Consider the following 14268-nt stretch of genomic DNA (forward strand, 5'->3'; position numbering starts at 1 on the left):
AATTGCCGCATTTTATGATTATAAAATTTGGCAAACGGACGTCAAACCCGCATTCCTTAATGGATTTGTTAAAGAAGAGTTGTATATGATGCAGCCAGAAGGTTTTGTCGACCCTGAAGATGCTAACAAAGTGTGCAAGCTCCAGCGATCCATCTATGGACTGGTGCAAGCATCTCGAAGTTGGAATATACGTTTTGATGAGGTGATCAAAGCATATGGTTTTATACAGACTTTTGGAGAAGCCTGTATTTACAAGAAAGTGAGTGGGAGGTGTGTAGCATTTCTAATATTATATGTGGATGACTGATACGTCTCCAACGTATCTATAATTTTTGATTGTTCCATGCTATTATATTATTTGTTTTGGATGTTTTATATGCATTAATATGCTATTTTATATGATTTTTGGGACTAACCTATTAACCTAGAGCCCAGTGCCAGTTCCTTTTTTTTTCCTTGTTTTAGAGTTTCGCAGAAAAGGAATACCAAATGGAGTCCAAACGGAATAAAACTTTCGCCATGATTTTTCTTGGACCAGAAGACACCCAGGAGACTTGGAGTGCAAGTCAGAAGAGCCTTGAGGCGGCCACAAGGGTGGAGAGCGCGCCTAGGGGGTGGGGCGCGCCCCCAACCTTATGGGCCCCTCGAGGATCCCCTGACCTAGATCTTCCTCCTATATATACTCTTATACCCCCAAAACATTCAGGGGAGGAACGAAACGAATTTTCCACCGCCGCAACCTTCTGTACCCGTGAGATCCCATCTTGGGGCCTTTTCCGGCATCCCGCCGGAGGGGGATTCGATCACGGAGGGCTTCTACATCAACACCATTGCCTCTTCGATGAAGCGTGAGTAGTTTACCACAGACCTATGGATCCATAGCTAGTAGCTAGATGGCTTCTTCTCTCTCTTTGATTCTCAATACAAAGTTCTCCTCGATGTTCTTGGAGATCTATTCGATGTAATACTCTTTTGCGGTGTGTTTGCCGAGATCCGATGAATTGTGGATTTAGGATCAAGCTTATCTATGAATATTATTTGAATCTTCTCTGAATTCTTATATGCATGATTTGATATCTTTGCAAGTCTTTTCGAACTATCGATTTGGTTTGGCCAACTAGATTGGTTTTTCTTGCAATGGGAGAAGTGCTTAGCTTTGGGTTCAATCTTGCGGTGTCCTTTCCCAGTGACAGTAGGGGCAGCAAGGCACGTATTGTATTGTTGCCATCGAGGATAAAAAGATGGGGTTTTCATTATATTGCTTGAGTTAATTCCTCTACATCATGTCATCTTGCCTAATGTGTTACTCCATTCTTTATGAACTTAATACTCTAGATGCATGCTGGATAGCGGTCGATGTGTGGAGTAATAGTAGTAGATGCAGAATCGTTTCGGTCTACTTGACACGGACGTGATGCCTATATTCATGATCATTGCCTTAGATATCATCATAACTTTGCGCTTTTCTATCAATTGCTCGGCAGTAATTTGTTCACCCACCGTAATAATTTCTATCTCGAGAGAAGCCTCTAGTGAAACATATGGCCCCCGGGTCTATTTTCCATCATTTAAGTTTCCGATCTACAATTTCAGTTTCCTATTTATTTTATTTTGCAATCTTTTACTTTCAGTTCCATAAACCAAAAATACCAAAAATATTACTTTACTGATTATCCATGTCTATCAGATCTCACTTTGCAAATAACTGTGAAGGGATTAACAACACCTTATCGCGTTGGGTGCAAGTTGGTGTTTTTTTGTGCATGTATTCGGTGACTTGAGCGTTATCTCCTACTGGATTGATACCTTGTTTCTCAAAAGCTGAGGGAAATACTTACTCTACTTTGCTGCATCACCCTTTCCTCTTCAAGGGAAAAACCAACGCAAGCTCAAGAAGTAGCAATGACATATTGTTGATTGGAAATGATGTAGAATTTCTGGATAGCATAAAAGGATACTTGAATAAAAGTTTTTCAATGAAATACCTTGGTGAAGCTGCTTATATATTGGGCATCAAGATCTATAGAGATAGATCAAGACGCTTAATAGGACTTTCACAAATCACATACCTTGATAAAGTTTTGAAGAAGTTCAAAATGGATCAGTCAAAGAAAGGGTTCTTGGCTGTGTTACAAGGTATGAAGTTGAGTCAGACTCAATGCCCAACCACGGCAGAAGATAGAAAGAGAATGAAAGCCATTCCCTATGCCTCAGCCATAGGTTTTATAAAGTATAGTATGCTGTGTACCAGACTTGTTGTGTGCCTTGTCATGAGTTTGGCAAGGGGGTACAATAGTGATCCAAGAGTAGATCACTAGACAGCGGTCAAAATTATCCTTAGAGGACTTAGGAAATGTTTCTCGGTCATGGAGGTGATAAAGAGTTCGTCGTAAAGAGTTACGTCGATGCAAGCTTTGACACCGATTCAGATGACTCTGAGTCTCAATCTGGATACGTATTGAAACTGGGAGCAATTAGCTAGAGTAGCTCTATGCAGAGCATTGTAGACTTAGAAATTTGCAAATACATACGGATCTGAATGTGGCAGACCCGTTGACTAAACTTCTCTCACAAGCAAAGCATGATCACACCTTAATACTCTTTGCGTGTTAATGACATAGCGATGTGAACTAGATTACTGACTCGAGTAAACCTTTTGGGTGTTGGTCACATGGCGATGTGAATTATGGGTGTTAAGAGGATCTCCACTAGGCCCCCAACAGCCCCCCAGAGGCCCTTTTTCCTCGCCGGCGACCAATTTTCCCTCTAGTCGTGCCCCCAAGTTCTCAAAAAGCGCCGGATTTGGCCAGATTTACGGGCGGCGATCCCAGCCCAAACCCAAGGAGCTGGGAGGCAGCTGGGGGCGCTGGCGCTGCTTATCCCATGCAAAAGACCCACTGTCAGCCTCTCCCTCTCTCCCCTCTCCCTCTCTCTCTCATCTTTTTTTGGGCGGGCGAGAGGACGGACGATGAGGAGGTCGGCGGGAGGCCGAGGCAGAGCTCACGGCGCGGCCAGGGCGGAGCGCGCGATCGGGACGGAGCTCGCGGCCGGGGCGGATCTCAAGGCGCGGAGCTCACTGTCGGGGCGGAGTTCGCGGCCGGGGCGGAGCTCACGGCACGGCCGGCGCGGAGCTCACTGCCAGGGCGGAGCTCGTGGCTGGGGCCGAGCGCGCGACCGAGGCGGAGCTCGGCGGATGAGCCAGGCCGCTCTCCTTCCTCGACCTCGTGGTGGTCTGCGTCCGTGGCGGAGCTCAGGTCACGTGCAGGTCGAGCACACGCACGCGCGGAGGCCACGGCTGGAGGCCAGCCGAGCTGAGGGCGGCGTGGGGCGGCCGGGCTGGTCGGGGCGTGGCGTGCCGGGCGCCCCCCTTCCTCCTCCTCCTCTAGTCCGTCCTCGTCGTCCGCGGCCACGGAGAGTGCGCGCGGCCAAGCGCGGGCGCGGCCAGGCCACGGGCGCGAGCAGCAGCGGCCAGGCGTGGGCGCGAGCAGAAGGGCACGGGCGCGGCCAGGCCACTGGCGCGAGCGGCAGTGGCCAAGCGCGAGCGCGAGTAGCAGGGCACGAGCAGCGGCAGCCATAGCGGGCGGGGGCAGCAGCGGCGAGGACGACAACCTCGCTTGGGGGTGGAAACGGCTGGAGATTTTTTCGTCCCCAGGCCAAAGTTCTCGCCGGCAGCCCCTCAAGCGGCGAAAGAAATGCCTCCTGGGGGGCTCAACGCGTGGAGATGCTCTAATCACATAAAGATGTGAACTATAGGTGTTAAATCACATGGCGATGTGAACTAGATTATTGACTCTAGTGCAAGTGGGAGACTGAAGGAAATATGCCCTAGAGGCAATAATAAAGTTGTTAGTTTGTATTTCCTTATATCATGATAAATGTTTATTATTCATGCTAGAATTGTATTAACCGGAAACTTGATACATGTGTGGATACATAGACAAAACACCGTGTCCCTAGTAAGCCTCTACTGGACTAGCTCGTTAATAAAAGATGGTTAAGTTCCTAACCATATACATGTGTTATCATTTGATGAACGGGATCACATCATTAGGAGAATGATGTGATGGACAAGACCCATCCGTCAGCTTAGCATATTGATTGTTCAGTTTTATTGCTATTGCTTTATTCATGTCAAATACATATTCTTTTGACTATGAGATTATGCAACTCCCGGATACCGAAGGAATGCCTTGTGTGCTATCAAACGTCATAACGTAACTGGGTGATTATAAAGATGCTCTATAGGTATCTCCGAAGGTGTCTGTTGAGTTGGCATATATCGAGATTAGGATTTGTCACTCCGAGTTTCGGAGAGGTATCTCTGGGCCCTCTCGGTAATACACATCATAAGCTTGCAAGCAAACGACTAAGGAGTTACAGAACGAGTAAAGAGACTTGCCGGTAACGAGATTGAACTAGGTATGTAGATACCGACGATCGAATCTCGGGCAAGTAACATACCGATGACAAAGGGAATAATATATGTTGTCATAATGGTTCGACCGATAAAGATTTTCGTAGAATATGTAGGAGCCAATATGAGCATCCAGGTTCTGCTATTGGTGTCACGGCCATGTCTACATAGTTCTCGAACCCGTAGGGTCCACACGCTTAACATTCGATGACAATTTAGTATTATATGAGTTATGTGATTTGGTGACTGGGCGTTGTTCGGAGTCCCGGATGAGATCACGGACATGACGAGGAGTCTCGAAATGGTCGAGAGGTAAAGATTGCTATATAGGGTGATAGTATTCGAACACCAAAAGTGTTCCGAATAGTATCGGGTATTTATCGGAGTACCGGGGGGGGGGGGGGGGGGTTACCGGAACCCCCGGGGAAAAGATTTGGGCCATATGGGGCATGAGAGGGGAGCACACCAGCCCACAAGGGGTGACGCGCCCCTCCTTTCTCTCTTCTCCCTTCCCTTTTCCCCCTCCGGTAAAAAGGAAAGGGGGAGGCCGAATTGGGAGGACCCCAAGTAGGATTCCTCCTACTTGGGGCGCCCCATGGCTGCCTCTCCTCCCATCCCACCTATATATATGTGGGGAGGGGGGCGCCTAGAACACACAACAACAATCGTTAGCCGTGTGCGGCGCCCCCTCCACAGTTTACACCCCCGGTCATAGTTTTGCAGTGCTTAGGCGAAGCCCTGTGAGAATCACTTCACCGTCACCACACCATCGTGCTGAGAGAACTCATCTACTTCCTCGACACCTTGCTCGATCAAGAAGGCGAGGAACGTCATCGCGCTGAACGTGTGCAGAACTCGGAGGTGTTGTACGTTCGGTACTTGATCGGTCGGAGCTAGAAGAAGTTTGACTACCTCAATCGCGTTATCAAACGATTCCGCTTTTGGTCTATGAGGGTACGTAGACACACTCTCCCCCTCTCGTTGTTATGCATCTCCTAGATAGATCTTGCGTGAGCATATGAATTTTTTGAAATTACATGCTACGTTTCCCAACATATCGGTCATTTACTCACCCTCACCGGTTGGTACACTGCGAGTACTACTGCGGAGCACACGCGGGCATCGATCACTTACGGGTCATGTACGCCCTGCTTCGTTTACGGCATCTTTAACGGCAACCTGCAAAAAACAACATTTGTCTTTGGTTTGCGAAAGAAATCGTGTCCGGACCGCCCCGCGGATCGATACAGATTGGTGATGGATGGCTCCCGCGATCCAGACAGCGCGGTCCGAACTGTTGCAGGAGGTTTACTGGTTCGCCCTGGAGATGCCATACCTTATGGCAGAGTCCGGGTTCGTGGAACTTTGGAAGGGAACACATAGGCAAATGTCATTCGCATATATCTGGAGGAAGATGACTCGTGCTTGAATCATTCATTATTATGTGGTTTTGGTCGGTATCGTTGGGTGCACGTTAGGCTTCACCTTGTTTAGGTGTAATAACTTTGTGTACGTTTGCGTTACGTACGGTGAGAGCGATGTATCGGCCGGTGGGTGACGCCGTTACGGACGAGCGGTGCAAAATGGGCTGACACTATTCGGTAAATCTGGCCTCCCACGGGAGCGATGGCTCTTGGTGCTCAGAGAGGTCGCGTAAGGTAAGCTAGCATGCATGATATTTCTTGAGCTTAATGCAACGCATGCACATACAGTGCACAAGGTGCTCCTGGCGACTGGCGTGATACGAAGCACGTTCATTTCAGTGTTCCCGCGCGTTCATCACCATCAACTAAGTGAGTTGGTACCCGTTATTTTCTGTGTATTGACAAACACCACTCTGCCGAACGGCCGACGAGCATACGCATATCCGTTTCTGTACCTATTGGAACCGACCGGTGCAACGGACCTGGACGGACGCCCGCCACGACCGTGGTCAATACGGCGGCGGTGGTCGGCCCGCCAGGTTTTGATCCATGCACACAACGTGATCCACCTTGGTGACGGCGACTGCTGCCTACGACGGGGGCGGCAGGCGAAGGCGCGAAGCACGCACGAGGCTCGGAGCTGCGGCCATTTCTCGCTTCAGTTTTGAAAGGGATTTGCACCAGGAAGATGGGGGCTTTTGTTCCTGACATGCAAACTTTGCAAGATCCTGCTGGCAGTTTGGCACATCGCCCTAGACCCCTAGTGGAAGATCTCAGACTTAAGCTGCTGGTTGACTGTAGTAGCAAAAAAGGTAGGCAAGAATTTGCCGCAAAAAACGAAAGTAGGCAGTATAAACCGAACGGCCCATCAGATTCCAGAGGATGATAGAAGGCTCAGCCCAGCATAAAGAGAGAACACTTTCTAAGGAAAAAACAACAACAACACTTGTCCATTTCATGAATGATAAAGGTTGAAAGCTAGTAGAACCCTAGTCGACAGTCGACCACGAACAGCGCACGTAATGCTCCTACGTGATTCAGCTTTTGGTCGATGTCATGACGTGTGCCATTTGATTATGAGGAGTTTAACCGAGGGCCACGTATCCATGTCTCGTGTGGTGGATTTGATTCGAGGCATCAACAATAAAGCTAAATTTGGTGGATGCGGCGGCAGCGATGGGACTGGAAGGCTCTGTCTGTCGACTGTGCAGTTGTCGCTCCGAGTGCTTGAGTGGCAGCAGTTGTGCCGTCGACAGCATGCATCGGCACTCACCGGTTGGTACACTACTGCCTACGCTAAAGCACTCTCGTAGTACGATCATTGGTCGTCTATAGATTACGTATATCTCTTGATTAAAGAAATGTACAAGGGCTGGAGCTCGAATGATGCATGGTGAGTTTCCATCGGTATGGTTCAGTTTGGTGAACGTTAGGCTTGGTTAGTTTTGGCTTGTTTCGGTGTAACAGTGTAATAAGCCAATGTGGCGCGCACTGACAGCGACGGGTGTAATATGGGCTGATACTACTATTTGGTAAATCTGGCCTCTCCTAGAGGATCGGTGGCTCTTGGTGCTTAGAGAGGTCGCATAAGATTACCATGATATTTTGATTGAGCAATGGAGCGCATATACTCAAACAGTACACAAATGCGATGGTTCTCCTGGCCTGCTATGAACTTACGAAACACCTGCCTCTCAGTATACTGATGGCCCTTGGTGCTTAGAGAGGTCCAATAAGGTTTGCATGATATTTCTTGAGCAATGGGGCGCATATGCTCGTACGGTACACAATGTAAGGCGCTCCTGGCGTGCCATTTTTTTTTCTGCGGGGTGGTGTGCCATGAATCACCTTTCATCGTCTTTGCACCTCTGCTTTTATCCTGTACTCTCTTCCGTTTCTAAATATAAGTTTTTTTAGAGAGTTCAATATAAACTGCATACGGTTGTATATAGACATATTTTAAAGTGTGGATTCACTCATTTTGATTCGTATGTATTCTAGTAGAATCTCTAAAAAGACTTATGTTTAGAAACGGAGGGAGTACATGCTAATTCCATGACGCGTGAGTTTCCGGTGCTGCTACCATGAACCGGAGATTAGATGGAAGCGTAAGAAACTTCAACAGTGTTTTTTTTGTCTCCCAAAACCCTAAGCGATGTTGTTTGGCGGTGTGTTGGCCCAAAAGTTCATATTTACCGAGCTCGTCGTTTCTACGATTCTGTTTTTCATTGGTCTCGACAGGGAAACTTTCCGAGAGGATATACCGCAGTTGAAACAGGCTGAAAGTATATCCTTTTCTGGTATCTGCAACAGACAAGACGCAGTTTTACTGGTTTGAAGTTTGAACGCGATTCACCCATAGCTCGCCCCAACTGGTTGTCCGCTAGTCTTTTTTTTTTGTGTGTGTTGTTGATCTGGTAGAAAAAACCAGCCAGTTTTTAAATACTTTTGAAAAAAATCGTGAAATCAAAAAAGGTTTACGGATTTTATTAAAAAGTTCTATCCATTTGAGAAAAAAGTTCATCGATATCCTAATTTTTTCCGCAAATTTGGAAAATATTAATCGGTGTGAATTAAAGGTTCATCAATTTTGGAAAAAATTCACAAATTTGAGAAAAGTTGATCGATTTTGCAAAAACTAAAATTCATCGAATTTGAAAAAAAAATCATCAATTGAAAAAAATCACAAAATTTCAGAAAAGTTCATAAAATTTGGGAAAAAGTTCATCGAAATTGAAAAATATTTTTGCGCATTTATGTAAAGAACAATAAAAAAATAAAGAGAGAAAAACAAACAGGTAACAACTTTGTTTTTAAGTGTTGCAAATAAAGAAAAGAAAACCTAGCACAACAGGTCCGGTGACAAACTTGGTTAGTGCGTTTGGTACTAAACCGAAAGGTGCACTGCTGAAATCCTGTCACGCTCATGTTTTTTGGAGTTTAAAACAGAAAAATAGTAAGTGGGCCTGCCCATAGCGGAAGGGAATGTGCGCCAAGTTGCAGAATGCATTATAACGGGCTGATGCGCCAAATAGGAAATACCGCACCTGGGCTCGGAGGCTGCAGCGATTTCCCGCTTCGGTCACTTATGAAAGGGATCTGCAGATTACATGCATGGATGCACGACCTTAACCAAGCATACCGGGAACAATTTTGTAAACGTGGGAACCGCTTGGACACAGCATGGAGAGCATCACAGTGATTATATGGCTTGCTCTCATGAGCATGGAGAGCGATACAATGATTACGGTTAGAGGTGTGGTAGTGTTTTTTTTTTGTCCCCAACATATGAAAGTAATGCAGGTGACGTTTAATCTTTGACTCTTTTTAAGGGGATACACACTCACTTTATTCATCTAATAAAATGTTTACGGGTCTAACATTAGGGTCATGCGGATGCAAAAGCCAAACATGGCGACCCGGAGGTAGGGATAAAGTGTTTTTAATCTCTGACTGTTTTTTTTTATGTCTAAAAATTTCTGACTGTTAACAGTAAGTATATTCATATTGGCCGCAAAATTTGCAAAACAAGCAGAGGATACGAGGGGCATCAGGTCTAAAAAAAGAGGACAGAAGGCCCAGCCCAGCAAAAAAAAAAGCCGGATAAAAAAGGAAATCGTCGACAGCAGGGATCGAACCTGCGCGGGCGTAGCCCAACAGATTTCAAGTCTGTCTCCTTAACCACTCGGACATATCGACTTGTTGCTTCTCCATTCTTCTGCAAACTATATGTACTACTGAGACTACAGACATTCCTTTTTCACAAAATTACAATAATCATCCTACTCCAGGGACAGCAGTAAGAACGTTTTTTTTAACAAAAGACGGCAGAATACTCCTGAACCGATCTTTTACATGTTCGTACTTCATTGAGCACATCATATACTTACCGTTAACTAGCCCTTGGTTAACCTATATATATGCTGTTTTAGAGAATTTAACTCTAAGATTGTATATACTGACTAAAACTACATATAAGTTAATTTTAAAAACTTTGTCTCAAAGGAGCAATTCTCATCCTACTCCAGGGAGCAGTAAGAAAGGTTTTTTTTTTTATCAAAAGATAGCAGAATACGATTGTGTCATCCATGACCACAGGTACATGATTGCAGAGCTAACTGAACCGGTAATTTTCCATGTTCATACTTCATTGAGCACATGATATACTTACTGTTAACTAGCAGTTAGTTAACCTATATATACAGTATTTTGCGGTCATTTTTTTTACTGTATACAGTATTTAGAGCCGCTGATCTAACTAAGATTGTATTTTCTCTGTCGAACCGAGTAATAATGCTGGTCCAAGTCCAGGCACAACAGAATAATAACAGGCTTTACCCAAACAGATCGAATACTCCAAATCAAATGTCTTACATGACCACAGGGTGCATGATACAGAGCTAACTCAACTGGAATCTTCCATGTTCATAGAGCACATGATACCAATCTAACTCTTAACTAACTAATCAGCAACATCACTCAGGAGATGCTAGACTGATGAACTGGTACATGGAGCTACATAAATATCAGAACCTCATTAGACCTAGAAACATATACTCCTCCTAGGAACATTGTACATGAACACAGACATGGAAATAGGGGGTCAAAACACTCAGTAACTAGCTAGTGTTCTGGCAGAGTTAACATCAGTTCTCATCTGACCCTCTCTTCTTCTTGCTCTTAGCCTGCTTAGCCAGGAAAACTGAAAGCCCAGTGAAGGCAAACTTCTTCCTCTTTCCTGAGAATTTGTTGTTAGCACTTGTATCACTGCTATAAGTCAAGATTGCCTGCCTCCTGTTCAGGATCTGACCGAGGGAGATGCTAGAGGTTTCACTCGTACTCGTGTCGTCCGACACGCTCTTGTCGTACCCATCAGGCCCCATTAGCTTCATACTCAGTATCTGCCCGATCGACAGTGTCGGCTTCATGGAGTTGTCTGAAACATCGATGATGTCCATGCAGTGAGAGTCATCTCTGTGGCGATGTGCTGCAGTTTTGAACTTGGGGGAGCCACGGAATGAGCGCCTCTTGTGTCCGGTCTCCGATCGGCATCTCCGAAGGGTCTCTTCCACCGCAAACTTTCTTCGGTTGGCAGTCTCTACCCTCTTCAGAGCCTCCTGCAGTGCCTTCTTGCATTCCTCAACCTCCATTTTGGCTTCTTCCAGCCTTGTGAGTGACTCCGACTTTGATTGGTTGGCTTCGTCGACATGGACCATGGCAGCTGCAATCTTGTTCCTTGAGCTTTCATCGGCCTCTCGAGCCATCGAAGCAAGCTCGGAGTACTCTTCCACTGAAAGGCTCACTCCATCTTCACCCTGGAGACCTTCAGCTGAGGCTTCACTGCAGAGTAGGGCCTTGATCTCAGCTAGTGCAAGAGCTTCAGCTGCCCTTGCTGCTTCCTCCATCTTCTTGGCAGCAAGACATCTCACTTCAGCAGTGCCGATGGTGGCCTTGGTCTGCTCAATCTCGGCAGCTAACATCATGGCTTCAGATTTCGACGCATTTGCTGCATTCCTGAGCTGCTCTATCTCGGTAGTCATCCTCTTGATCTCGAAGAAGATGTCCGAGGGGTCCTCGCGCCTTCTCTGCAGGTCCTTCAGCGTCTGCAGCTTCTGCGTGGTCTGGTCCAGCTCCTGCTTCAGAGAAGAAACCAAGGTGGCGTCCGAGGACACCTTCTCCCGGCTCCTCTCCACCAAGACTTTCTCCGTCGCGATGTCGTTGCGCAGCGACTCGATGGAGGCTCTTATGGCAGCGAGATCACCCGTGGTTCTGTTCAGGTTCGACTTTGCCTGCTCGAGCTCCATCAGAACCAAGTTAGTATGCTGCTGCTGCTGCTCTTGTTCGTCTAGGCCGGCGCACATGTCCACATCGGCTCCATCATTTCCCTCAGGCTGCCTCACTTCAGGTTCTGCTGCTTGCATTTCTGCACCTTCAGCATTTCCCTCAGGCTGCTGCTTTGCTTCAGGTTCTGCTGTTTGCTCTTCTTCGGTAGCTTCAGCGTTTCCTTCAGGCTGCTTCACTTCAGGTTCTGCTGTGGGCACTTCAGTGAGAGAGCAGTTGCTCTCTTGCTGTTGCTGCTGCTTCTCTTCTTCAGGCTGCAATGTATCTTCAGCCGTTTTCTTCTGAATCTTGAGCTTCAAATCTGCGATGATCTTCTTGGCAGACTCGAGTTGTTTGAGCACATCGAGCGTCTCCCTCTCCTTGGCGCCGAGCTCCTTCTCTATCTGCGCCGTCTGCTCCGCCAGATTGACGCATTGCTCGTCTTCAGTCCCCCCACACACAGTCTGGTTCTGTTTCTGCAGGCGGAAAATGTGGCAAGAACAAAATCAATCGAGAGAAGAGAAACATTAGTGCTGGCTGATTTTACTAGCCGCATTTGCCACCGAATCGCGGACAAGAACCGCTCCGCTCTGCTCCTAATTGAATGACGAACTAACCCAAAGTACAGGGGTACGGCCATGTAGTACTGTGCAAGAACAAAAAGTACTCTGCGGAACAGGAGATGGCACCGTTCCTCCGCCAATAATGTAAATCGGGGCAAGATGAGCCGCGGCAAGATGGAGAAGAGGGGGGAGGAGGTCGCACTGACCTTGTGGTGCGCGAAGATGCGGTTGACGAGGTGGGAGCTCCAGGCGGCGCTGCCGCCGAAGCGGTCGACGGCCTCCCGCACGGACTCGAACGGCGCCGAGGTGTCGATCTCCGCCCTGCCGCCGCCGACGCCGCACGCGCCAGCGGAGGCCGGGGCCAGGTCCTCGCCGTTCACCGGGACGCGCACGGGGAGCAGGGGCGGCCGGGCCTCCTCTTCCATTCCTTTCTCTCTCGGGTCCTGCGCGTGCTGCTGGGTCAGGGTTCTTGGGTTTGGGCGAAGAGCGAGGGAGAGAGTGGGGTGGGGTGGGGTGGTGGGTGGGCTGCAAGCGGACAACGGGGGAGTGTGGCTCGCTTCGCTTGGGTAGTAGTCGGATTTAATAGTGGTCGTTGACCGGCTGCTGCTGAGGTAGCCGTTGGGCCGAGACTGAGACTGCTGCACGCTTGTCGCTAATCACGGCAGCAAATGGAGCAGTGGCGGTGTACATTAAGCATGATGACACGGAAAACAGTGCGGCTGAGGCACGGCCGGACCCGCGGGTGGTTCTTTCTTCCTTTAATCTTTGTGGTGGCAGAGGGCCGTTGCGCACTGCGTGACAGCTCCCTCGGCGGTGCACGAGCGTCCTGCCATGCTTGCTTGCATTATTACCGCGGCGTCGGCCTTGCGGTGCCGACCGTCGTTCGGCGGGCATCACGAGGTGGCAGTGAATTGAGCCGTTGCTTGGATACATCATCTCTTGTCACGGTCCCTCGTACCACTGCTCTCTCTCTCTCCTCTCTTTCAGTGATTCACTCTCTTTCACATGACGACGATTGACAACAGGACATGGGCTTGGCTGCATAGTTCAAAAAACCGGATTGGCAACCAAATGGCGGTTCAGGTGTTCATCGGTTTGACCATCGGGTTAGTCATCGGTTCGCTGGGTAGATTCTTTTAAGCCTATCATCATCACATGAGTTGCTACCGATGGGACAAAACCTACTTCTAGTTAGTACAAATTTGGGTCATCTATTTTGAAACAGAGGGAGTAGAAGCTATGAACAGAAAGTTTCGCCATGCATTTTACCCTCCAGCTCTTCCCCTTCCCAAGTCCCCATGACAAGTTAAAACATGGTGTATGTAATAAATTTGCGATAGTCTAAGAAAATAAATTGCCATGGTCTAGTTTTTTTTTGCCATGATACCTGTAATAAAATTGCACATCGCAAAAATAGGAAAAATGTTCTTTATAAACATTTCAACTTTTGAATTTGTCTAACGGTCACAATGCAAATTTATGAATTTTGTTCTTTAAAATAAGATGACAAGGTTAGGGGATTTATTCTTTGAAACGATGGCAAATTTAGGATTTGGCTATGCACACATGAGACAAGTGTAATTCCTAAGATTGTCGTTTGACCATTACAATTTTCCATGTTTTGGGACACAAAATTAATAAAATTTCCATAACATAATTAATAAAATTGCCATGGTCTGAAGAATAAAAATTGCCATGATACCAAAAAATAAAACTAACATGGTCTAAAACATAATTGCGTGCTACATAAATAGAAGCTGACATGGTCTATTAATTAATGAAATTACCATGGTCTAAGTAATTAAATTGCCAAGACTAAAAATAAAATTGTCATGGTACATACATTTAAACGGTCATGGTCTAATTAATAAAATTGTCATGCTCTGAGTAATAAAATTGCCATGGCACCTACAAAAAAGTAACATGTTCTAATTAATAAAAACGTCATGGCTAATTAGTAAAGTTGCCATGATACCTGTAAAAAAATTGTGCATGGCAAAATAGGAAAAATGTTCTCTAAAACATTTAAAATTTTGAAATATCATAA

General features: G+C 46.8%; 1 protein-coding gene and 1 non-coding gene across 2 annotated transcripts; both read right to left on the reverse strand.

Annotated features, from left to right (window-relative positions):
• Positions 1-9455: 9455 nt before the first annotated feature.
• TRNAS-UGA (transfer RNA serine (anticodon UGA)) lies at positions 9456-9537 on the reverse strand. The gene has a single exon. It is a non-coding gene; the product is annotated as a tRNA-Ser (tRNA).
• A 634-nt stretch (positions 9538-10171) lies between these two features.
• On the reverse strand, positions 10172-12764 carry LOC109765699 (WEB family protein At2g38370). The gene is made up of 2 exons (XM_020324482.4): positions 12428-12764; positions 10172-12134 (listed from the first exon to the last, which is right to left on the reverse strand). Exons 1-2 carry the CDS (start codon positions 12644-12646, stop codon positions 10485-10487), a joined length of 1869 nt encoding a protein of 622 aa, XP_020180071.1. The 5' UTR covers positions 12647-12764; the 3' UTR covers positions 10172-10484.
• Between the last annotated feature and the right edge of the window lie 1504 nt (positions 12765-14268).

Source organism: Aegilops tauschii, chromosome 2, assembly GCF_002575655.3.
Source record: "Aegilops tauschii subsp. strangulata cultivar AL8/78 chromosome 2, Aet v6.0, whole genome shotgun sequence".
Classification (NCBI taxonomy): Eukaryota; Viridiplantae; Streptophyta; class Magnoliopsida; order Poales; family Poaceae; genus Aegilops; species Aegilops tauschii.

What these genes read in the sequence shown, in the direction of transcription:
- LOC109765699 (XM_020324482.4), bottom strand. Translation starts at nt 12,646, where the DNA reads ATGGAAGAGGAGGCCCGGCCGCCCCTGCTCCCCGTGCGCGTCCCGGTG. An exon ending in GCATCTTCGCGCACCACAAG is followed by an intron (nt 12,135 to 12,427) that starts GTCAGTGCGACC and finishes TTCCGCCTGCAG; the next exon opens with AAACAGAACCAGACTGTGTG.